This window comes from Neodiprion virginianus, chromosome 7 (genome assembly GCF_021901495.1).
Source record: "Neodiprion virginianus isolate iyNeoVirg1 chromosome 7, iyNeoVirg1.1, whole genome shotgun sequence".
Lineage (NCBI taxonomy): Eukaryota > Metazoa > Arthropoda > Insecta > Hymenoptera > Diprionidae > Neodiprion > Neodiprion virginianus.
This window is the reverse complement of record NC_060883.1, coordinates 961,423-988,421: the sequence shown is the minus strand read 5'-3', so window position 1 is coordinate 988,421 and position 26,999 is coordinate 961,423. Positions and strand designations below refer to the sequence as shown.

Below are 26,999 nucleotides of genomic sequence, written 5' to 3'. Positions count from 1 at the left end.
CATTAGGGTGGTCGTTAAAAATTAAAATCTTTGCGGCGCCCGAAAAAATCCTTCCTTCTGATGAGAAACTACGGGAAAAATTTTGCTTTTGCTTTTGCGAATACAGCTAATAGAAAATTAAATTCTCTATAAAAATGTTCCTTTAAGTTTCTGATAACGTTCATATCCATCGCAATAATCTCAATATCAAATTTATAAATTCTAACTTATTATCAAAATCACTGCTGAAAATTTTGTAGAGAATTTAATTTTCTACAAGCCGTTTTTGATGATTTTTACCCAAACTTAACTACTGAGACAAATTAAAAAAAAAAACCATAATTTTATCGAAAAATTAACTTCAATTGGCCGTCGGCACGTGTTCTTTTTGTTTAAATCGCAAAAGCAAAATTTTCCCCGTAGTTTCTCATCAGAAGGAAGGATTTTTTCGGGCGCCGCAAAGATTTTAATTTTTAACGACCACCCTAATAAACATATACACATATTAGTATATTACAATGGGTAAAATATCTGTACATGTGGACATGTACATTACATATTTCATAAAATATAAAAATTCAGCATTCTTCCTCACTTACAGCTTAGATACATATTATAATGTTCATTATTGTTATCATTAACAATAATATTACTATTAACCTCTAGTTTGTTTTAAATCTTTCAATAATTACAATTATCATTATATTATATTATATTATCGTATTATCACTCGCTTATAAACACGTGTTTCCCTTAGATTTTTTCCTACGAAAAATACCGTCACACGGCGGATGTCTACTTTTAAAAAAAATATATTTTATTCGGATTCAAACATGGTGTTTTCAAGTACCATGTTACAATTTCAACAAAAAATTAAACAAAACGATAAGCTACTGGATACGCGGCGATAATAAAACTGTATCTACTGTCATTTGGCTCAATAAAAAAAAATAAAAAAAAAAAAATTAGAATAAGCGCAACAAATACGAAATTCGGACAGAAATTGGGTTTGAGCGCAATTTTCTTTTTCTCCGTTTATTTATCTACTCATCTATTCGTCTAGACATTTATTTATCTATCAATCTATCTTTGTCGGAGAAAATAATACATGCGATCGTATGTATATTAAACAAAAATCGAATGGGGGGGGGGGGTAACAATTTAAGCCAAGATTTTTGAGCGGCTTCTTAATATCTTCAGTCCTCTCTCTCATTCCTAAGACACGTTATGAAAAATCGAAATCAGAGATAAAAAGTAAGCCTCGTTCTCCTCGACTTTTCCCTAAACCTTCTTCTTCTTCTTCATTAATCTTTCATTGTCCGAATTATATTTCAGACCAACACTTGCAACGCGATTTAAAATCCGATTCTACTCTCAGAAAAGATAGAAAAGGGGAAAAAAAAAGAAACACACACGATAAAATAAAATTAAATCACGGGAAGAGTAAATCTTCGTTATTATAAAATGATCAACCCTCTCGTGACTCGGTGTCGTTATCGTAATCCGACGTGTAATCCTCGTCGTCAATCTGATCGTCATTTTGGTTGTTATCGTCGTCGTCCTGGCGTCACAAGCTGACCAACTTTGGTGGATTGGCGTCAGGCGAACTGAGATCGACGGCGGAAAGGTTGCTCCTCTGTTGGGAAGAGCATGACGGAATGAGGGGAGTAGAAACAGGCGTAAGTCCGGTTCCTCCCTCCATCAACGACTCAAAATTGAATGGTATGCCACTGGAAGGTGTCGTTATCGGCACGCCGGCAACTTCGGGCACGGTTTTCATAAAGGCCGGTGTTTCTACAGTCTTGAATTGCAAGGTGTCGGGTCTCTCCTTAGGCTCGTTGAATATCGGTAGGGAATTCGGTCTGTTCGGCTTCCCGGTCGCTATGGCCGCCCTGGAAATAGGCTCCGCAAAATCATTGTTGCTCTGTTGTTGTTGATGTTGATGTTGATGTTGCTGTTGCTGTTGCTGTTGCTGTTGATGTTGCTGTTGCTGCGAAGGTTGCAGTTCGATCGGCTTTATATCCGGCTTTACATCTGGTGGCGAAGTCGCTCTCAGACGACAAACAGCCCTGTGCGCTTCCAATATGAACTCCAGTTCATCCTTGGCTTGTCTGAGCTGCGTTATCTCGTCCTGTAGGTTCTGCTTTTTTTGCTCCAAGCCCTCGGTTTCCTAAAATAGAAGCAAAAAGATAAACGACTGTGAGATTGTGTGTTTTCATTATATTCTTTTGTTCTTTCTCCATGCTTTGATAGATATACACATACTTGTCATCGATGCCTCTATGCAGTCTGTATAACTGTAATATATTCGCATTCCAAAGTAGGAAACTGACTCATTTCACCACACGGTCTTATCAGACATACGCAAAACCACTGAATCGTTTCTCTAGTTGTCTGTGCAGAGTGAGAAGAGTCCAAGTGTGGATCTTTTTTTCAGAATTTGCTCGAATTGGGTTAAACTCTCGTGTGTAAAAAAAAAACAGATGTTCATTCACAGTGGTCTTCGAATCAGGAAAAACAAACAGAAAGAAAGTTGAGCAAACTTTAAAAGTTGAATCACCATCAAGGAGTAAATTTATACCATTGAAACCAAAATCTGCTTAGGATATTCAGAAGCGTGGATACACAAAAGTAACTTAAAAAACGCATCGTCAACCGCAATAGAAATTTTTTTGCAAACAGTCAGCGTCGCTCATACCTCAAGAAGGGCATTGGTGTGATCCATCCTCCGCTTACGGCACCTGGCTGCTGCCATTTTGTTCCTCTCACGTCTAACCTGTCTGCGTTCCTCCTCTTCAGGACTCATACCGACAGTCCTAGTAGGTCGCCTTCCGCCCATGTTGCGCCTGGTCTGCTGCGGCTGATTCGGCGACTGGTTGTTACTCGTCCGAGTCGGAGACTGTTGTTGATTATCGACAACAGGAACAAGCAGCCCGTTGGGGTTTACTTGTTGATGATTAAGGTTGTTGTTGTTGTTGTTATTATGATTGTGATGATGACCCGGGTTTTGAGTTTGCGCCGGGGTTGGCTGCGAAGGTTCTACCAAAGGCGGTACAAATCCAGCCTCTCGGCTGTGAGATGCGGACTCGCTTGGGAGTTCGAAAAACTGCTCTATACTGCGCAGCGTTGTAGGTGTCAGCGTTGGTGTTGTTCTTGTCGGTACTCCGCTGTGAAGACCGTCGTGCGATACGAGCTGCAATCAAAAAAGGAAAAAATTAATTTTATTTTCTATAAAGTATTTCATCTATTCTCACTTTCCTCATTTTTTTTTGTTCTTTCTTAAAATCAATTATGATTTCAACAATGCATTCATAGGTATATATATAAATATATCAGTGATGCACGCATCACTTGATTCTTATTGTCATTATCATTATTTATTACATATATGTATATAGTATGTAGATATAAAATTTATATGTGCATTACGTATAAAGATAAGTTATCAATCGACCAAAAGCATACACATACATACATACATACATACATGCACATACATACATACATACATACATACATGCGATACATACATACATACATATGAAGACTAAATATATATACATATATATATACGATACGTATAATCGCATACGGATGTTAAATTTATCATTGACGTTATTTCAATTGAACGTCTCCTGGAAACAAGCAGCGGTATTATATACGACGAATTGTTGCTTCACCAATGCATAATATCATGTTTCGAAAATTACCCATAGTTCGCTCACAAGTCAAGTATATTCGGATGATTCTTTGAAAGGATTTAAATTCTATGTATCGATTAGTATTGCGTTGTAAAAATTGTAGATTCGGAAAATATTTAGAACGTTTTCGACACGCATAATAATACCAAGAAGAATCGCTTAATTAGCGTTCATTTTTTTTATACTCTATTCCTTTTGAGAGAGGAAAAAAGAAAACAAAAAAAGTGTAACCCAAATGCCGATTCAAAATCTTCTTCAAACATTGCAGAGATGGAAACGATGTCGAAGAAGCAAAGCCACGCAGAAGTCTCGCAAATGCGTTTATATACCTCTAACTGTTTCTCTCTTCTCGCTCTCTCTATAAATAAACACACACACGCACACACACACACACTGGCGCATACGTGGTAAATATATTATGTACATCCATCCTTCGATACACTAGTAATTTTCTGCCTCGGAAACGAAGGAGAAACTAAGACCTCTACTCTTCTGTTCTCTCCACTCCTCACCTCTCCTCTTTCAATCTCGTTCGTTTTGCACCATAGTATCTTTGTTTTTGCAATTCACCGATCATGCAAAAGTTTCCTGCTCCCTCTCTTTCTCTATCTGCCTGCCTTCATAGCATTTAGTCGAGCATTTAGTTAACGTATGTACGCATGTTGTTTGTGCCGAGTTTACGCGTTTATTTTTAGTATCACTTTGTTATTTCGTTTCAAATTCTAGTCATCATCATCATCATCATCATCATCATCATCATCATCATCATCATCATCATCATCATAATCATTATCGTCATCGTAATCTTTATCATCGTCCTTATTTTATGATTGTTGTTATACCTGGTGATAGAAGAGTTCCTGAGCAAGAATATTTGCGATGTCAACCGGATCCATGGCGGCCATTTTGTTCGATTTTTTTATTTTCTTTGTTCAGGTTAAATTCGATTAAATAAATATATATATATGTATATATATATATACGATTCGTTTTTAATTTCTTTTTGTTTCTTTCAACTGTTATAATACTATAACATTATCTTCGTCGTTCTACAATATATGTACGTATATTATAGAAGTTTGTTGAGAAAAAATAAAAAAGAAAACTATTCGTTAATAAATAACTGACAATAAATGCCAATGAGAAAACACAATGATAGAATTGATAAAAATTGAAGAGAATGAGGGGAAAAAAAAATAAGAAACGGTAAAGATAATACTATTTCCGACTAAAGATTGCTTAATACTTTCGTAACTGTACGAGGAAGTTTCGAATTGATACAAGAATGAAAAACAAAAATTCAAATCAAAGAAATTACAGATCGTTCGTTCGTTGTTTTATTTTTGTTTTTATCGTCGTGCGAATTATTCCGCGAGGCGTAACGACGGAACCGTGAGTTACATTATATTAGCGGAGACGGTTTTCCTCCTCTTCCTCTTCCTCCTCTTCTTCTTTTTCTTTTTCTTTTTCCTCTTATATATCCTCGAGATGTGACGTGTTTGTATACGATATATTATTAAAAGCAAACTACTACCGTCTTCCGTCGACGCCTGCCTCTATAAAACTGAAACCCCCGACACCGTGGCTAGGTAGCCAAAAATCGCCGTCGACGTCGACGACGTCGCAGCAGCAACATCGGCGGCAACGACGTCGACGACGAGGATCTCGCAACGCTTTTACCTACCACCACCACCGACTACCAAAGTTGTTTTACATTATACACATAGGTGCGTGTATATATAAAGACGCTCTCTTCTTCTCGCCATTCGCGCGCTGTTCGCGCTAGCCAAGCATTTCGTGGTGGACGAAAATAACTTTTCGAATTTTCCACACACACACGCACGCACGCACGGAGCGTACCTGCTCCCCCCCCCTCCTTTCCCCCACCGTTGCCGCCTTCCGCAATCTGCATCAACTCGTCTTTTTCTCACCTCTCTCGTTACGGATATATATAATACAACGATTTGAATAAACTCAAATATTGGGGTTATTGAAGTCAGTGTAACGTTATTACAACGATGCACATGTGTAGAAAAAAATCTTTACTTCGCGACATTGAAAATTGTTTGAAATTTAAATAAATCATAGGAAACCGAACGTACTCGTATTTTTCAAAAGCCAACTCGTGCTTGAAAGTAATTCTAAAATTGCAAAATAATGAATTCTTTCGTGAAATTGCCGTAAGTTATAATATAATGGCAAAACATGTTTTCATATTTTTAATAAAAATTTACCCATTTCAAAGTCACTATAAAACAGCAAAATAGTTACTTCCCCCCAAATGTTTAGTTACACGCCTACGTTACTTACTAACTTCAGCAGCCTAATTATATCAAGCTTACTCAGTTTCATTTATTTCCTCCTAATCATCGTTCTCCCAAATTCTCGCTATAATTTTATCTCTTTAGAATAAATAACCCTGAGAAGAGGTTACATATTTCTTTTTACGTATCATCTGTGTCTACTTACCAGATTTCAAAAAAAGGGGGGACCAATTACGAAAAAAAAAATCCACAAAGCGGCAGCGTGAAGCAAAATAAAAAAAATTAAATAAAAGTAACTCATTGTCAGTGATTTGGCTAACTTTGATGGACCAGTATATAAACTTCTCGCTCGAATGCATTTCGAACTCATAAAACATCAACAAATGGTGATTAAGATTTTTTCTAAATTGTGTTATTCACAAATAACTTGTAAACTAACTGTTGGACAAATGAAATTTAAAATTTATAGTCAGTATTAAAACTAAAAAAAGTCACTTCCATTGAGACTAAATATCATCAAAACCCGTTTATTCGTATAACTGTTGTTTCTTTCCCGGATATTTTTATTGAAATAACTTGAAAACTACGTGACGAGTGACATCCAAAATTTAGTCAATTCCGGACTAAGAAGGACCGCGACGATCGAGACCAAAGTCACAAAAATCCTTCGATCCATCTCGAATATATGATCGTTTATTTTTATTCTTTAATACATTCATTCTAATAACTTGAGAAACTACCGAACCAATCAGACCAAAAATCTAATCAGTTCTGAGTGAAACAAAGGCCGGTCGATCGAAGTCAAGATAATTCAACACACACACCTAAAGAAGCGTCTATCCGAAAACGGTCGGAAGTGATTATATAGGCCTTAAGAAAACAAAAAAAAACTTTAATATCTCTGATAAAAACTAGATTTTAAAATTAATTCTCAGAATGATTAATATAACCTACTCCTTCTCTCTCTTTTTGCAGTTCAACAAAAAGAAAGACGGCAAAAAAATTATATATATGAGAGAGAGAGAGAAAAAAAAAACAAGTATAGAAAGTACGGCAACGACGGAAGCTGATAAAGGAAGTTGTGTGTATATGCGGCACAAAATGATAAAATGCGCAAGTATTAATGCTGTGTATATATGTAGGTGTAGGTACGTATCTATATGTATAATACATCCGATTCGTTATTCCGTACAGGAAAACCGACATCGCGAGAGAAAAAGAGAGAGAGGGAGAGAGCTAGCTTGCGATAGTCTCATTGCAGTCGTCTCTGCCACCAAGCGACGGGGTTTTTCCTCACACGCATCTACATACGTAAATGTTGATGGCGATGCATGCGTGCGTGCAGGCACACGTGCACGCATTTTAAACCGCGTATGTTTCACCAGACGATATATTATATATAGTAGTTTGTGCCTGTCGGTGCCTGCCGTATAATCGCACACCACCCGTGTCTATAATATAGGTATATATTCATAGGTATCCACTATTTTCTTATTTTAACAATGATTTTTAAGGAACTAAAATTGCTAAATATCAGTATGTCTCGTTTTATTACGGTTCAATTACTGAATTTCAAACAGTTAAAAAACATTGTGAAATAACGCTCATTCCTCAACATGAATCGTTACGATAACGTTACTAACTTCGAAATGATCGATTTTCACAAAAGCGCAAATCTGACACCATCGTCTAAATTTGTCTCATTGATAAAAACATTGATAAAAAAAAAAAAAAAACAAACAAAAAGAATAATTGTAATTATATTGTTTCATTTTATTTCTTCTCTTTTTGTCCGCGTTCCAGCGCATAGGTGAGAAATATATTATCTATTATCTATCTGTGTCAGGTATGTTGCATACGGGGACGGACACACACACACACACACACACACACACACACACACACACACACACACACACACACACACACACACACACACACACACACACACACACACACACACACACACACACACACACACGTACATCTGCGCAGTCCAGATCAGGTTAAGTTAGAAATAAATGCGCGGCTGACAATAAGTAGCAATCAATCAATCCGATCCAACACTTTTTACGCTCACTACATAAATACGTCAGGCGGCTTATGCATGCAGATGCGCAGACGGTATAGGAATACGAGTGTACACATCTCTCAAGTTTACCTGTAACAATTCATCGTTTGCACGTAACGCAACGCAACACCTACCCAATAACATTATATACGTATTCCTGGAGATAAGAAAGACTTTTCTTTTATACGTGTGCGTGTACAACTGCAGCAGATATATGGATGTGTTTATGTGTGTATATATATACATATATACGTATGTACATATTGCATCTCTTTGTTTTACGACTATTGTTATTATAGGTGTGTACTGCGTACCTACATACCATACGCATGTATATAATAATGATGTAGGTATGTATGTATATAAATAATCGCGTTCGTTGTCCTCATATATATTGTTATTGTATATAAACATAGCGCGCAAGTGGCAACGACTAAAGAAAGATGCAAGATTCGGTGCATCGGAAAGACAAAAAAAAAAGAAACCCAACAGCAAAACGTCACAATCAATGTAAACGGTACAAACTGCTGTTCGGTTTATTCCAGAATACGAAAGCGAAACGTGAGTTGATTTAGTCTTTTATATAGGAATAAAAAGAACTTCTTGTTCCGGCACGCGTGGATGAAAAAAGTTGATTTGAGTGCTGAAATAAATACCTGTGAAAGAAGATCGCTGTGGTTCAATTTTAAAAGGCTTTTGTATTCCGTATCTGATATACAGGGCTCTGCTTTGACGATAATTTTTCAACTTTTCCGATTCGCGCAAAGCAAAGAAAAAATAAATGAAAATCTCTACCGAGCCATCCTGTAACGTGTAATTTGGCTAATTTAAATAATCAACATTCGAGCATCGGCGCAACGAGTAAAGAGTTGAGGAATGATTTTGTCAGTTAATGAGTTCCGGCGATCAAATGGTGAATGATGTACCTACAAGGATACTAGTACACGGAGAGCGTTGAATCGCGAGACGGGAAATGACCGAAAATGTCATACCAAGATCATTGGTACAATCAACCCGTATTGTATTGTACAGGCAAACATCACGGCACGCCGTGTGTAGGTGTATCAACACATGCATGACACATATGCGTGCAATGCGAGAGCGTGTCTGTAATATATCCATCTCTCTCGCTATCTCACCACCACTCTCTTCTTCGCACACACTTTTTTTTCCTCTCGTTCGTTGAACAGAGGCGTTTGCACGAGCATACATATATGCATAAAAATTCAAGGTCGATTTTGCAGTAAACAAAATTCTGTTAGGTATAATATAATATGACCCGGCTGTATTCCATCTTCGGCCATACCACTCGCACCTAATAGACTTCGGCGACGTTCGTTGCGTGGTGTGGGCATAAAAAAATATCGAAATCATGGACCGTACGACAATATTATCCGGAGTATTGCATGCAACAATATACTTGAATAACAATAACGTATAAAGAATTATTCAATTTGCAATGACAACGTATCGCAAAAGAAATTAAGGGTAAAAAAAAAAAAAAAAATTAGAAGAAAAGAGAATATTGTAATTTTAAACGCGCGACGAATTTTTTCATCGATTTAGACCATGATGAATATTGTTTTAATAAATACGATTCGGAATTTCTTTTTCTTTTCCCCTTTGGTCACCGTGAATCCAAAGCAAACGAAAAGCTACGGAAACTACTTGACATTATATACAAGTACGCGATATTATAAAGTTTATCCGACAGCAGCACCTCCAACGCAAAACAACCGGCTTCTCTTATCGGTTTATCTAAACGCCCAACAGTGGCGACGGCGACCAAAGTTTTTCCTTCTGCATACATGTACAAAAAATATGTTCACATCTATTCAAACGCGTGTGCGATATGACGTTTATATTTCATACAGAACAACGGTCGGAGTTTCGGTTGCACTCGTCACCTTCGTACTCCTCTCGCAAAATAAAGAAAGAAAAAAGAAATCAAAGAAAACCGAAAGAAAAGATTTTCCAAGAAAAAGTCGAAATTCGATGAGAAAAAAAATTTAGAATCCCGAAGAATAAGGAGAGAGAAACAGGAGAAAGGAAGAAAGAAAGACGGTAGAACAACCAATCTTTGTTACACGATGCGAAATGAGAATAATGATTATTATAGTAACCACAATACCACGAGGCTGATCCAAAGATAATTTTCTTTGTGTGCTCTCGTATGTGTGTGTACGTGTGTGAAATAAATCGTCGTGTGGTCGTCGTCAGCTGCCTGTTCGTTATAAATCGGAACAAAAGATATCGTTTCATGCGATATGTAACTAAGCAAATCGACAACAAGACTGATAAATCATTAACATAATAAGAAAACAAAAAGGAGGAGAAAAACAACAGGATTTAAAGAAAATACGTAACACCTCTGATCCAATCCCCGATCGCAAAGTGTGAGAAAAAAAAATTGCGATGAAAGAAAAAAAAATAGACGGACGATATGGTAGAAAAATCTAGAAAATGTAACGATTCAACAACTTCGTTGCCGCATTTTACGCGATATTAAAAAAATATAATAGGTAAACAACAACAACACATGCCAAAAAACGGCATTTACGCGAATGAATTATAATACACATGCGCGTACAAGTGATATGCATAGTAATATAGATGTACATATATTTCAAATAAAAATGCAACGCATTGCATTATTGTTGTTGCATCTCTTTGTCTCTCGGCAGTTTTTTTTTCCTCCTCTTACTTGTCTTTCTTTTTCTTTTTTTTTTCTTCTTCTTTCCCCCTAATACCCGTACAACAATGACGCAGTATTAACTCTACAAACAATACATACATCATCAAAGTACAAAGAGTAGACGTACACTATTGTCAACGTGTGTCAATCCAATTGGTAATAATATAATCCGTAACTCGAATGCAGGCAAGTGTTAATTGTCTGTGCTTATTTCCTTCCTTCCTTCCACTTCTTATTTCTTCTTCGCAGTACTGATTATTACGATTATTAATATTATGCTTATTATTATCATACGCGTGAAGTGATGTTATAAAAAATAGATTTTGTCAAATTGCAAAGACAAATTCACTCACTAACCGAGCGGTCACACGACACCACCACCGATTAATTGTAAAAAGTTCAGGAATAAGAAAAACGGTACGATGGGTTAAAAAAAAAAAAAAAAAAAAAATTGCTACAAATTTTGTTTTCCTCCTAATCGTACGCGATTGAACCGAAATAAAAAAACAAAAATTCCATCTTTTTTTTTCTTCACACATTAAAATCAGGTCCAATTTTTTTTTCTTTTATTGTCCCCCGTTTTTTTGTTATTGCTGACAAAACTGCAACGTGTATCATCCGACGACGCCTGTATGTACCTGCGCAACGATATGCCGAAGGTAGTATAAAAGAGAAAATCGAGAGAAGAACCTCGCGCCGCCGTGACTCTAGTGACACTGACAGTAAGTCACAAGACTCACGGAGTTTCACGGTATCTCTTTCTCTCTCTCTCTCTCTCTCTCTCTCTCTCTCTCTCTCTCTCTCTCTCTCTCTCTCTCTCTCTCTCTCTCTCGCTCTCTCTCTCTATTCCTCTCGCTCTCACAGATTTCTCAGTCGGTGGGTTGCCTGCTCGAGGTTTCTGTCATCGCGCTATCATCCCATGGTATAGTATAGGCATTAATGTGACTACAGCGCTGCTTATCTATCCGTATACATACATATACTATGCCCATAAACTACGCGTTCGATAGAACACGAATTTCAGGGGAAGCCCGCTTTTTCCTTTACTCATATCCCCCCCCTTCCCACCCACCCGAAGCTCAGGTCGCCAGAAAAGAACAAATGCAAACGATTCGCCGCTTCGTCGTGACTCAGGCGTGTCGTCGTGTCGTTGTTGGTCGATAGGTGCCGCACACAGAGAAACGCGCACGCGCCTTTTAACGGTAATGCTGGAACACCGAGTTACCGGGAAATTCAAACTTCGAACGTCGCCCGGGCGACGGTGAAACCACCGTCATCATCGTAAAGGAATTCTAGATCGTTCTGCCAACGCTTTGTCCAGATTCATTTGTAAATTATTGTGCTAAATTTTCAATAATTAGTTTTTAAATATTATACAGATAACGAAAGAAGAAGAAAAAGTTTTCCACGTTCGGGCAAAAAGTTGTGAAAGAAAATAAACCGATGACCCTGGACAAAGAAAGTGAAGTCCAAAGAAAAATACACGTGCAAAGGCCAACGCATAAGACTGTTACATTTGTTAGGCACCTTGCAGTTTTCGCGATAGGAGAAAGAGAGACTTGAAGTGAAGTATTTAAACTTCGAAAGAGAAAGGCGAAGAAAAAAATAAATAAAAGAAATTGCATTCCCGAGGTGATGTACGTGCTTCTAAGTAGACTGTTTCCATCAATTCCCTCAAATTTAAATTGCGCATGATTTCACAATCGAGTTCACGTATTGCGTCAAACACATAAGTCTGATGTTAGCAACGTTGACGTAACGACGCAACATCAAGGTGGTAAAAACCGTTATTGCACAATGTTAGAATGACTTCAAAGAAGTTGGCTTTTCAAAATAAGGGTATATTTTCTTTATCACGGTTTACTAAATTTCACATACTCCTGAAGGTGTGAAGTAACGATTGTTCCCAACACGCATAGTTACAGTAACGTTGCTAACTTCATCCTCGTCAACACAAATTCAGTCGCTACTTATACATCATAAATTCGTGAAACCGTATCCGATGAATATGGATATCGATACTGCAAGCATAAATGAATGGAAAATTCGTGGAGAAAATCGTGTATATCAGTAATACTTGTATAAAAAAAAAGTATTTGATTCAATGAAATGTGCTACTCTCTCCATTGTTCAACAACAACGTGTAGGTATATTTCAGCGTCCCTCGTACCTAACCCGGTTCGACTAGGGACTGGATCAACGTCGTCACGACGGTCGTATTTGGTACGATCTACAATGCCAAGACACCCGATATACCTACGCATTATAATATCAAAGCGTATAATATACGCTGGAGCAAAATAAAAGAAAAAGAAACACCGAGAGTACCGGATAAGGTAAAGTGGTGGTCCTCGTTCCGAAAAAAAGGGTGTTTCAAGACGTCTGCAACCTCTCAAACAAAGAACAAAGACTTCCTTCAAGTATATAAGACGAACAAACAAGATCCTCTTATTCTCTTCTCCAGCGATAATTTCTCTTTTCAGCATATTACAAGGTGGCCAAAAAATTTTGGACAACCGAAAAATTCCACGACAACATTTCCAGGTTTTCCCTGACATTTTACCAGTTCTGGTAAGTTGATACAAACTTAAATCGTTTGGCTCATTAACTTTTTATATTCGATTCAAATACCAATTTCAATTGAAGAAAAATTTAATGCACCTCAAAAGTCGGTTTAAGCCAATTCGTTTCCTCTACGAGCAAAAAGTAAACTTTGCTTGCGTCAAAAAATCATTTCTAATTACCATGACAGACGACTAATATTGTCAATTTTTTTCATAACCGAATTAAAAATCTCCGCACGATTCCAGATTTTCCACGACCCCATTCAAATTCCTGAACATTTCCATGTTTTCCATATTTTCCAGATGTGTGACTACCCTGTATTAAAAACACGATTGTAACAACGCTGTGCAGGCGCGACCGTTTCATGATATAGCTCAAGTTCCAACTAGATGTGGTAGAAGTAAAAAAAAATAATTAAATAAAACAAGATGACGACGACGACGACGGTGAGGATGACGAGGACCGATACAGAAGTGTTTGACTACAAAGAAGTACGGAAAAGCGACTTGTACACCACACGGAGTGTCTCTCATACCTTCGTCGTCGTCGTTACAATCCTATCGTAACGACAAAGGAAGGTGAACGGACGCGGACCGTATGTGACACGATTATTATACCGTGCAACATAGCCGTAACCAAGGATTCTAACTCAACCTAGGTATATAAATAAATTAATCAATGCACGAGGCTTAAATATACCCGCCAAAAAAAATTTTAAAATTCGTTCCATCCAACTTTAGTGAAATTATTTTTTGGAACTCGGTACAACTTTTACCACACTGATGCATATATGCATGTGCCACTGTTATTCTATGAATATTTAATTAGGAAGTACGTGTCGGTGGCGTTGCTTGCAGGTTCGAACAAGCACCGCGCAACAGTATAATAACGAGGTTGTGCTAGGAATGGTTGGGTTCATGCGTGTATGCGTGCATGTACGAAAGTGGCGACAAGGACGTTGCCAAGCCTCGCCCGAGCTACGATCGCCAAAAACTCTCCATCGCTCATCGGCTCGTTCTTCGAAAAGATTTACCGTTCGGTGAAATCGGCAGCACGATATCTGCATCATAGCGCGATGGTGGTGGTGTTGGTGGATCAGTTTCAAGGCCGTTTTGCATACAATGTATAATAAACTGACGTGACTTTAAGCCAAACGGATTAAACATTCCAAAGTTTTTCTTTTCCTTCTTTCATCATTTCCGTTGTAGAAATTTACATCAAATAAAAAAACGAAATAAATATGTATACATAATATAGTATGATGTAAGACACATGCAAGATTGAACAAGAATTGAGAGCGATGTAAAAAGAGAAAGAACAAATTGAATGTTCAATATGAACAATACAAATCAGAATCAAGTTTGTAACTTTATTGTAATGACGCGTCGTCGGAAAAACTCGGTTATTTTTCAACTTTAGTGGATTACCTGAAATTCAGGAATCCGTTGATAAAGCACGAAGAAACTCAGTTGTTGTCAATTCGACTTATTCAGATGCAAAGTAGCAATTTTTTTCTCAACGTGCCGATACGGTAACGTTACTATCTTAAGTCACGTAACAATTAGAGCAACATATAACAATACGATGTAGTAGTAATAAAAAAGAAAAAAAATGAAAATCAGCCGACAAAGTGTTGATAAATACTAGGATACGTCATCCATGTCACGTGCAATATCGATAATATGAGTCGGCTCTTTTATCACGCGTGTTTGCCCGTTTTACCGTATAGACACGTCTATTGTATCCGAACGATTAACAGCCATTGCATATATACACATATATCCACACTCCAATGTCCATGTCCATATGCACGTAGCGTACGATTCAGAGAAATGCACACCTGACACCTGCACAGGCTTTTCATATTCCGATTTGGTATACCTGTCACAGAATACGCGGTGTTTGTTCCGTTCTACAACGAGCATAAGACACAATAAATGTTTGTACACAGTTGTGAAATTTATCCATCGATATTAATTGTATACTAAAGCACGATAATCTTGTACAATTCGTTGCGATTAATGCGAGAAAGTGAGGAAACAATGACACCGACAATAATAAAAAAAAAAACAATAAAAAGTTGGAAAAATGAAAGGCGGAACGGCAAAGAACAAGGAAAAATCCGGAAATTCCGCTCACCTACATTCAAGGCTGTAGTATCGAAGGCGATACCGAAACTGGAATAACCCTGAGATTGAATCGCGTTTCTTACACCTCGTTATAAGTTTATAACCTGTACGTATTCGACTCTCTACCTGTTGCAACATCCCGTGCAATAATAAAACGTGTATTAAAGTTTAAAAAAAAAAATGAATAAAAAACGAATAACGTCACCAATGTTTTTGGTTTGAGCTATCGGGAATCGACAATTACCCACAATACCGCGTACCTAACTAACCTAACCTTACGTTAACGGTTACCTCGAGCCTAAATCTATACACCACACTACATTATGCGGCATGTTTCGGGACGACGCGCCGTCGCGGCGACGTCGATGACTGATACCGGTCCCTTTTTCAAGTTCTCAACCTTCCAAGTAGGTGCATACATACACCTTCCACGTATATCCATGTACACAGACCCCGAGTTATGCACGCTACAATGTATGTATGCATACCAGATCGGAAATGCTTCAACGATGACGTCACGGAGCAGGAATTTGTGGGTGGCGTCGTTTTAACCACCGCCGCCTCTCTTCTTCGCTCCGAGCGATTTCGCAATTATGTATATATACATATTATAATATACGTAGAAGAAAGTAAAGAAACGGAAAGAAAAGAAAAGAAGGTAAACTGCACTAACGAGTGAAACAATTATCTGGATATTGGGAAAATGTCCTCATGACGTCAGAGAGCCTGGTCGTCATCGGCGCCATTTTATTAACACATAACCCAAGTACTTAATTTTAACGGAGGGTAAATCGTAATTTTCGGAATTTTCAATCATTCGTGTCTCGCATAAATTGATTAAACATAATCGATAATGTACCTTTTCTACTATCGACAGGCGAAGAAACACGGTCAACAGCATTAGTTTGATTGTTTTCCACCAGATGATGCGAATTGCAAAGTGTCGATAACGGTAATTTGAAAATTATTAAAGACAATAATTAACGATGACTACATACAAACGTCGAAACGATGCAATTCAAAGACAAACACAGTGCATGTGCGCATAGCCCGATTATTATTAAACACCAAAATGACGAATAATAATACGTGCATATATACATAATATACGGATAGATTAAAAATGTTGCTCGATATTAATATTAGCTCATTTCGTGTGGAGAGTAAGAAAACAAAAAGCGACAGAAGCTGCCAGGAATGTTGTATTTAAAAAGGAGAATAGTAAACCGGTGCTGTAGTATAATAAATGAGGGGGGAGACGAGAAGCAGAAGAGAGAGCAAGAGAGGGAGAGAGCGAGACAGAGAAATATCAGAGACGAAGAATTACTATGACGCGCTCTTACGACGCGATGACGTCACATTCGTCTTCGTTTTCCGAAGGTCGCTGCTTCGACAATGAGATAGTCGGTATAAAATAATAACCAAGGATGGTCGTGATTTTATCTTCCAAGTTATTGGTCAAAGTATGTACAGTGTACACAAGTACCATGAAATATGTGTACATGAATATAATATAAAATATTGCAACCCACATTCGCGTTCAGTTTTTAACTTTCAAACTGACCTAACTAGCTAAACATTTTTGCTGGAATTTTTATCGATTCTACAACTGATAAATAAGGATTTCGATTTTCTTTTTTTTTTTCTTCTACTTTTTGTTTTCCGCAAGTAAATACGATAATCTGACAATGGCAAAGAGAAATAAGATTAGAAAAAAAAAAGAAAGTAGGCATGTACACGGATTTCATTACGGTCACGCAATTATTATACCTATGTATACAGATAATAATACGAAAATATAAAATATATCATGTAACCTGCATTGGTGTCGTATTTATGCGGAATATAGTAGAGTATAGTTCCGGTTGTAACAGATTTTTTTTGGATATACATAGGTATATATACGTAAACGTGTGCTGCTCGAATGACGTAAATAATTAGGAAATTCACTTTCACCGATTCAATTCGAGATCCTGGTTTGTGTGTTTATTTTCTGCACAATTCTCTGCGTGGCAATGATAATACGCTACTTATGCAACCTGATATCTCGACTAAACGACACGACTGCATTGACAACAATTAATGTGTATTACGTATTTTTATATGCGATCGTGAAATTTTCTATCTCAAGCAGCCTGCAGGATAAACAGCAGAAAAAATAATTAAATAAATCTGTGATTGTAAATACTTTTTACCCAAACATTTTCAATTTTTCATGATGAAATATTCAACATTGCATACACAATATATATATATATATATAATCCGAGAATCTTTATTTTAAATAACCGCGACTAACCGGCGACCCGTTGTCGCGAACGTTTCCAGGTATACATGAGTGAAAAATGTGATAAATAATGGCGCCAATACGCATACATAGACACACAAGTATAAAGTGGTTGGTTGACGTTTCTCGGTATTCCGTCTCTCTCTCTCTCTCTCTCTTCGTCTCATATACAACATAAGTGATACATTTGCATACTTTAACTAGAATTCATTCGTATTATATATACAGTATCACACGACGATCTACGGTTGCCGGATATAATTTTTTCGTTTCTCTGAAAAACCTTTTTCTCTTTTAATGCATATTCCATTGGTTCTTCTTGTTATTACATACGTACAACATAAAACGCTTCACGCTCAAGTGCAGAGACTGTTTCAAGAGTGTGTATACGGTATAATGTCTGTAATACAGCGAAATCCGCCAAGGTATGTTTACCTATATAATAATTTAACGGCTGGTTGCTTATTATCTCCTCGACAGCACGATTTGTTAAAAGAGTACCGGGAATTGACGTGAGTGTACATTTTCATTCATAAATCGATCGATGAGTCATATTTATAATACCTATATATACATATCGCTGATATTTATATTCACGAATCGAGATGATAAAAATAATATTTTATCACATGTATATACATTGCATTGAAAAATAGAAAAGTAAATATTAGAAATAGAAATAGGAGTGACAATGACTTTTTTTCGTTGGCATTAGAATATTTTTCGCGCCTCGAGTTGAAACATGTATTTTTATATATTTGTACAACTGAATCTCGTAAATTTCTTGTTCTCGTTATTGTTGCGATTACGTACATCTGAGTAAATTGTGTCACGAAGAGGCTTTTTTTAAAAAAATATCTTAGCGTTTCAAATACCGTTAATTATTATACACACAAGATAATATGATACACGTGAAAAAAAAAAGAAGAATCTAATCGAAAGACAGTTTTTAATCCTTCGTCGTCGATATGTCTAAATATTACGCGTAAATTTCTGTTCGTCAAAATTTCACCAGCAAATTCTCGAATTCAAATTATAAACGTCACCGTGTATTATTATTTATTATTATTACAAATTGTTCATCAAAACGATAGCAATTTTTAAAGATATATTAATTTATTTCACGCCATGTTAAACAGCTACTGTTATTATTCCTCGTCGTCGGCGAGTCATTCCGTACACATACCTATATACAGTAATAATAAATATATTTCAACCTAACTCACACACACAGAGGCACGTAGATATTACGTACGTACTTGTATAATTGGCGGAGGTTAACAAGAGCCAACTCCTAACTTCCGGTCAGATTTCTCAACATTTTTCTTATTTATTTTTCTTTTATTACATCATCAACGTTGCAACTAATTTACACCCATCAAAAAATACAATTCAAACACGATCTCCGTCGTGGTAATGAAGAAGAAACCGATTTCTGCTTGTGTGTACGAAAAAAAAAAATAAATAAATAAATAAAAAACAAATTGAAAAACCAAAATTGAGATGAAATTTAAGCCTCGCGAGATTGTGAAAATTGTAATAAACGGGAAACACGAATCGTATCGTACTTGTAATATGTATAATGTTTTATATTTTAGACACGCGGTTTTCGCGATACGACATGCATAAGTGTAATTTATATAAATTTGTACATCATACCTGAACCGCACACTCGTCAGTTTGTAGGTAAGTATGTAATAACGAAATGCGTCGAGTCATTATTATCAGAGCCGATGATAACGACACGTCTCGAGGTGATTACGTACGAGTGTAATAATAATAATTATTGCGCGATTTGATCATCCAATCGCAATATTACACACGCTCATGTGACTGTGTACAAGAGAATCGACTTTGAAAACATTCGCTGTTCAGTTTCTTCAATAAAAATAAGATAATAAGAATAGTGAAAAATTGGATGTGTAAAAAAAAAAAAAAATCGAAGCCTACACGTATAGGTACTATACTCCGAACATAACGGATATACCTGGACTTGTGTCATTGTCAAGGTGACGACGCATGTATAACGATTTCTAAAACTCGACACCGTAAGTAGGTTTAACGTATAGTTTCGCGATACGTATGTAAGCCACCTCTGAATGATCGAAACTTTCAAAATTTTCGCGAAAACTTTGAAGAGGAAAAAAAGTGGGAGACGCGATAGCTGCGATGTTAAACAAAGGGCAATAATAACAATATGTAAAAGTACGTACGGAGTAAAAACACAAGTTAGCGTGGATGTACGATAATATGCGAGAAATTGATACTGTATTAGCTCACCATGGCTTTCTCTTCTTTGGTCAATTGCCAGTGATCAAATGTGCTGCTGTTTAAATACGTCTTCGACATAATCGCCCCGTTTGAATTCAAAGGCGGAGAAGGTGGCGGCGGATACATCGAAAACATCGTGTAGTTGTGATCCTCGATGGCTGTGTCAACGTCGTAAAAACCGGCGCTCGGGACACGTTGCGTCATTTGTAACAACGGTTACTTACACGTAATTGCACGTATATTATAATAATGACAATAACAGTGAAAATGGGTCCAATTTGGAAATTTTATTGTCCAAACGTAAACGTGTCAAATGCAGATGATAACATTCGCCACTGTAATATGACCGTTTCGTTTTCTCAACCACTATCCACCGATCGATTTCGATAAAGAAATATCACGTGACTTCTTACTTCCTTCTTCTCCTTTTCCTCAATTTAAAACTTTCTTGTCATAAATGCTGCTTGTTCCGCGATGTTGAATATAAACTCTTGCTCGATCGGATAATGTACGTATGTGTAACAATCAACTATTTTTCCATGAAATAAGCACAATGATTTCCAAGCACCGATATTACAGGCAGTCGTTAATGATTCACCAACGTGTTTGAAGATTCGAACGACCGACGTACGAGTTTAATATCTAGCAACGTCAGAGGAGTCAACACTTCTCGACACACACTCGGCTCTAATTCTCTCGAGCTTCCTATCAACAACAACGATAGGCTCTGGTTAAACGAATGAGCCGTTCAACGTTACGGTAACAACTCTATATACCAGAAGAAGTAGGAACACGACCAAGGAACGAGCGAGCGTCGAATACGTAGTAGAGGAGGGGGGAGGTGAACACGTCATCCCCCCCCTTTGGCGATTGTCAAACCTCGGTGTGCATGCGCGTGTCTAGAATTTGCTCAAGCTGAGCACCGTCGCTCTCCGCGGTTGGCTCTCTCCGCGTATCTGCGTGCTTCTGTGCGTGAGTTAAACGCGTGCCGTCGGATTGGCGGGAGATGACGTCATCCGCCATCTTGATAGCGTTTCGACTCGTCCGACCGGTAAACGGTTTTTTTTACGAAATTGTCCCGGTTGTGAACGGAAAATGAAGATAGACGGTGGGTAAAAAAAAAGCAAAAGAAGAAAAAAATTAATCTTCGAGGCACGCGCTGTTAATGCTCTGCGAAAACCGATTCTCGATTCTACGTATATCAGTTATTACACATACTTTTTACTCTTATAGATAATTGCAGCAGGCATTATATGACTCGTTGTCCAGTAAGCGTATAATATCGGTTCGATCGTATATCGCAACCACCTGTTGACAATTCTACGCAAATGAAATTTACCGTGGAATAACCAAAATCGTCAATGTTTCGACACAATTTCCCGGTACCTGTTGGAACTTTCGAACATTGATCGTTTCTCGGGTTCTCCGTTTATAACCTATAATATATATATATATCGACTTTATTTTTCACAACTTAATTGCTTCGTCACTTATGGGGGTGCCCTAGTCAATTTCGACGTTCCTACGTACACATACACATATGTATATCCCCAAATATCAAAGTCCACGTATCTCTGAGGCGAAAAATGGCTTGACAGCCATTCATTCATATCAAATGAAAATCTGTCGGAGTATTTTTCTTTAGAATTGTGTATTGAGTGGGGTTGTAAGCTCATTTTTACAAAACACACACACACACACAAACATACACAGAGAATGTAATTTGCCATTAACGAAATATCAGATAAAAAATCAATATTCCACTTCCCGTAATGTTTGTAATGTAGGACGCAAGTATGTACTTTAATTTTCCCCGAATAACAAATGAAACATTGTTTTATTATTTAAAATTTCATACACGACTATCCTCTCTATGTTTTCCTGTAAAATATTACACATTACGTAAGTACCTACTTACCAACGTTATGCATTATCATGCTAACCGATCTTTGAACCTTTGCGGTTTGCTTCGCGTCATAGCTGATACAGTAGTTCGGAAACTCTTCCCCGGTATTTACTTCCGGTTCTGTTTGCGGTACGAATCCGAGCTAATGACAAACAGAGACAGCTGCCGAGTGCGTAACCAATTGCGTTTCACAAGCCTATAATAACACCATGTACTACATAAAGCTTCGAAAACAAGCCTTTGTGCAGTGTTCAATCCTTGTATGTACGTATGGTACCTACACATACCTATATATTAGGGCGGTTCATTTTTGACAAACTTTTTTTAACGTGCCACTCGAATAATTTGTAACAGATACTGACAATGAGACGAAAAAAAAAAAAAACTGTAATTCCTGGAGTTGGAAAAATATTTAGAGGTCGCTACCAATTATTGTAATATTTTTTATTTATGTTCATGTCTACACCTTACGGACTTATTATTAGTTCGTTTTCTTCGTATCGTGCTCGAATTAATCATTGTTCGCAAAAATGAATACTGAAAACTAAACAGGGACATTAAGGTGATGCTATACTCTTTATTTCGGTGACAAAAATTGCTATCCAAATTTCTCCGAGACGATTAATCCTTCGGATAAAAGACGACAACAGCCACTCGCGGTATTGGACCACGATACAAAAAAAATTAAACCAATATATAAATATACAAGTCCGTAAAGTGTATAAATAAAGGTAAATAAATAATAATACAATAATGGTAGCGACCTCTAAATATTTTCCTACTACGATGGTTCAATAAAGAAACAAACTTCGCACACCCTGCAGTAAACTTATAATAAACAAAGTGATCTACGTTATATCCTGCTGACGGTGATTGTTGTCATACACCGTATAAAATCGGCGTGAAATTGTCGTCGTGGCCGCGTTGTAAAATCAAGTCTCCCTTACGGCTAGTCTCACTCTACTCGTCGTTGTTCTCTATCGTGGCAGTATAAGATCGAACAAAGAGCTTTTAAAGCTACATATAATGTACGAAGAGAACACGTGCAGCGTGTACAAGAGTCAGTCTCGACGACTGACATGATTCACTACGCACTTTCTTGATCACACGTATTGTTGGGTACGAACATACATACACATATATATGATTTTATTCCCGCGCATGAAAAGCGCAGCACACTTAAAATGTTCGCGAATTAATTTATTTGTTTATTCGCCGGCTGAGATTATCGTCGTCGATGTCGATTGGTCAATCATTCTTTCTTCTAGTCTCGTAATTAAATCTACCAACCTATACACTGTAGCCGACAATAAATAATAGAAAGGACAATCAATTGGTGCAATAAAATAATATCTAGGACTGCCCGCTTAACGGGAATGGATATTAAAACCTTCGGAGAATAATAAAACGATAATTATTTTTACCCCGGGTGTTGAAATTAGTATTAATTTATTTGTCACAACAACAGAGAGATTATTATCGCAGGATGAAGAAAGGCCGAAGAGGTGGAATACGTAGTTATAAACCGAGGTTAAAAGCGTACAGTTCTTTGCCTCGTTTACTACATAGGTATAATCCATGTACGCACCGTGAATAACGTTCTATTTCGAATCCCGCGAGGGTAGTAAAAGAACGAAACGGAACGGGGAAACCCCTTCGTCAATCTTACTCGCCAAATAAATAGAAAAAGATGTGCAATATAATATTACACACGCATATAACGGAGTAGTAGCGGCGTCATTATGGTTACACTTTAAGTTACGTGTTTTTTTTTCTTGCGTACGGTGTTGTACGCTACCGAAAGTGCGTGCCGAATGATTCATACGCTATGTATATGTAATATATGTATAATAAATATACATTATGAGCGGTGTTAGGGAAACGTAGTTGTTTAATAGAAGCGGTATAAGTGGTAACAGTACTTCCAGACGAATAAATAAATAAATACGTAAATACACAGACGTCATGCCTGCATTATATATACATCTCCGATGACGGACGAATTATATATATGTATATATATATCGCTTGTTTATTTTATATATCCGTATTCCCGGTGCACGGTGTACGCCGAAAAAGTAATGCTTGTAATACATACGTGTATCTATACCTATACCCACGATGCAATGATGAGTAAATAAATTTCCTGTCCGCCTGCTGTTAAGCGAAAATAAACGGACTTCCCCTGAGTCAGGTTTAATATACATATACATACATGACGGCGCGTGTTGCATAGTATATCAATAGTAAAATTTTCTTTACACATAATGGCAGCGAACAAAATTAATGAGAAGAGAATTATAGTCAGGAGAATAATGATTTAGTGAATTAATAAAATCACCAGTATCGACGTTAATAACGTTACTGTAATAATGCATGTTTAGGAAAAATCTTTAATTCACACCTTTTTCAGGATTGTCTAATAATCGGTAAATTTTAATGAAAAAAAAACATCCTGAAATTCTGAAAAGCCGACCTTTTGAAAGTCATTCGTAAATTGTCTAATAATGGTTTTTTCCTGATATTTCGTTACGTTAACGTTGGCTAACTTCAGCCTGCAGCTAATTTTGCAGCGTCGAAAATTAAAAAAACCTGACGATAATGGAGTAAAATATTACTTTGTACTACGTATATTGTGATTCTATCGATCCAGCAATTGCCTGCTGCCTGCTGCTGTTCTGTGTGGTATAGCAGCTGCTGTTGTTGTTGTTGTTGTTTCAAGTACCAACTAACTAGCTACACCGTTCTGAACGCATGTACCTACACCTACAACACGAGGTAGGCGATTATACACACCTCGTTAAACAAAGGTAAGCGTGTAAAATGTGTGTATGTACAAAAATCTATTTTTGTACGAAAGAAAAACAATGAAACGACGATACGACAAGAGTATAGGCACATATTATAACGAAACGAATTGCGAGAGGTGTTCTTCTTTGAAACGGCAAGGAAACCTAAAAGTATGAAGAGAAGCGCATTGAAGTTTATGTTATACATACACGCGTATCTCGTGGTGTTTTTAACCGTTCTAGTTACATGTTTTTCTTTTCCTTCCTCCAAAAGCACCTCTACCTACGCGTTACGAGAAACTACGACGTTGATTCAACGGTGCTAATTTTCGGTATTTAACCACCGAATAAAATTATTATTCGGGTTAGTTAATATGGTCGATGACAGCGTTCAACGCGTACGTCTATATTTATAAGTTCTTCTCGGCGACCAGCGACGGACGAACGAACGGCGACGATGTCGGTTTCCATCAGGGTTGAGATTCTGTAATTTCACTTTTCACATTTCCCACCGTCCTCAAGCATTCTGATTAGTTTGCAAAGTTTAGTCAACCAACAATGAGAATTCTTGGATGGCTGGGAACTGTGAAAAGTGAATTTACAAAATCTCAACCTTGATCTATGAGAGGTTCGTAACTCTTTCAGTCGCAGAAGCCACTATAGCGACACCCTTTTTTTATTTGTCACATTTCTTTTTATATTCCGTGCAAAATGCTGAATTTTTATGCATTTTCATGACTGAATTGCGCGACTGAAATGATTAACGTGGAACAAGTTGGAGTCGTTAAAATTTTTATTTATAAACCACGTTAGCAGGTCCACGCACGCGTGACTATTTCGGGAAATAATTAACACCAGGTGAAGCGATTAGATACACGCATCGACGTGTTCCTTCGATAGTACGGACGCGGATAAGTAAGCATAAAGCGATCGTTCCGTCGGTCCTCGATTACGCAAGAATACGAAACTGCGATTACATTCCATTCCATTCCATTCTACGGTAAGTACAACAACGGGATATATACATATATGCAATTTGAAAGACAACCGCTGGTGAGGAAAATGTTGCAAGTCACTCTCGCTATCTCACTATCTCCCTCCGACAATCTCGATAAAGAAACGACATAGAGCCGCGACCAATAAACGGCGACGGAACGCTGCAGGGAAAACGGACGAGGAGGAGGAGGAGGAGGAGGACAACGAAAGGAAATGAAGCTGAAGTTGGTAACATTATTGTAATGATTAACTTTCCGGATAGAATCGTAACTTTAGCAGTTTCAGGAATGTCAGAGATGCAGTAAATCATAATAGGGAAATATATATACACGTATCGGCAAAACTTGGTTACTTCAGTCGCTACAAAAAATGAAAAATAGCGATTTTTCCCCTCTATGTGTTCGTTACTGACTTCAGTCGCTTGAAAGAAAGGGGAGCCGTCGCTCGACGATTGCGTCAATTCGAAGTATGCTGCAATAACGCGGCTTAGGATTAACGGTTAGGAGAAAAAATGCGAAGGCTGCGGGTGTTTAGAGTTAAGATCAGGACAGGTTAGGATTCCCTGTGTGAACATCGAAGACGATGAGGACGACTTTACGCCGGTGAAAGCGAGGAGCATGAGCGACTTGCGCGAACGACGATCGTAGTTTTTTAATTTAATTTCTTTACTTTTTTTTTTGTACTCACGTTGTTCGACGGCAATGTCGCCGAGGAGTTGTTGGCGATACTCGATAGAAAATCATGGCTGCTGACACGAGAACTCTGCGAAGCACCGCTGTCCGTAGAAACGCTCGACGAGCTGTCGTAAAGCGCGTCACTGACGTCCAGCTTCATGGTGTTGAAGGGTTTTTATATCCGAAGTTGATATAATCCAGTGGATAAACGAAAGATGCAGATGCGATTCTGAAACGGAGATAAGTCGTCGTCTTTTTCGTATTTTCGAAACAAATGAATGTTCGGCGGTGAAAACCCAGCACAATAAATCGGGACGTTCCGAAACTAACTTCAGTTTGATAATTTCCCTCTATTTTTCACGATGTGTATTACATTGAACGGTTAAGAAATCACAAAAGAGAAAAACAAGTTGGGCGTCTCACCGCTGCTTCACGCCAGTAAAGTTCTCCGTATTTACAATTATCGTAGAGAAAACTGCCAGTCCTCTATTTAGTTCACGTATAATATTAACTCACGAAATAAGAAACAACGACGTAACGGGTATCTATTCGTCGATCGCCTCGTGGTTGTTTCTCTTAATGCGCGAGCGCGAGGCCTTAACTCTGAGTAATTCGAGTTCTCGACGTTCTCGTATTCTTCTTCGACGAGTTTTTCGTGTTAACGCGAGCGAG

At 37.6% G+C, this 26,999-nt stretch overlaps 1 protein-coding gene and 1 long non-coding RNA gene across 6 annotated transcripts; one reads left to right on the top strand and one right to left on the bottom strand.

The window, feature by feature from the left end:
• Positions 1-1,036: 1,036 nt before the first annotated feature.
• LOC124308588 (transcription factor kayak) lies at positions 1,037-26,999 on the bottom strand. 5 transcript variants are annotated; one of them, XM_046771421.1, is made up of 4 exons: positions 26,751-26,999; positions 26,341-26,556; positions 2,678-3,172; positions 1,037-2,149 (listed from the first exon to the last, which is right to left on the bottom strand). In XM_046771421.1, exons 2-4 carry the CDS (start codon positions 26,485-26,487, stop codon positions 1,547-1,549), a joined length of 1,245 nt encoding a protein of 414 aa, XP_046627377.1. In that variant the 5' UTR covers positions 26,488-26,556; positions 26,751-26,999; the 3' UTR covers positions 1,037-1,546. The 5 variants fall into 5 exon arrangements, with proteins under 5 accessions (XP_046627377.1, XP_046627379.1, XP_046627380.1 ...); XM_046771423.1 differs by lacking the exons at positions 26,341-26,556; positions 26,751-26,999 and adding exons at positions 4,523-4,729; positions 4,999-5,239; XM_046771424.1 differs by lacking the exons at positions 26,341-26,556; positions 26,751-26,999 and adding exons at positions 4,523-4,606; positions 4,999-5,239.
• On the top strand, positions 12,666-15,117 carry LOC124308599 (uncharacterized). Its single transcript, XR_006909034.1, has 3 exons — positions 12,666-13,281; positions 13,578-14,037; positions 14,133-15,117. It is a non-coding gene; the product is annotated as an uncharacterized LOC124308599 (long non-coding RNA).

Coding starts and splice junctions, on each gene's coding strand:
- LOC124308588 (XM_046771420.1), bottom strand. CDS start 20,166: ATGACGCAACGTGTCCCGAGCGCCGGTTTTTACGACGTTGACACAGCC. Junction 3,173..19,971: donor CCAAAGAAGAGAAAGCCATG/GTGAGCTAATAC, acceptor TTTTGATTGCAG/CTCGTATCGCACGACGGTCT. Junction 2,150..2,677: donor ACACCAATGCCCTTCTTGAG/GTATGAGCGACG, acceptor CTTCTATTTTAG/GAAACCGAGGGCTTGGAGCA.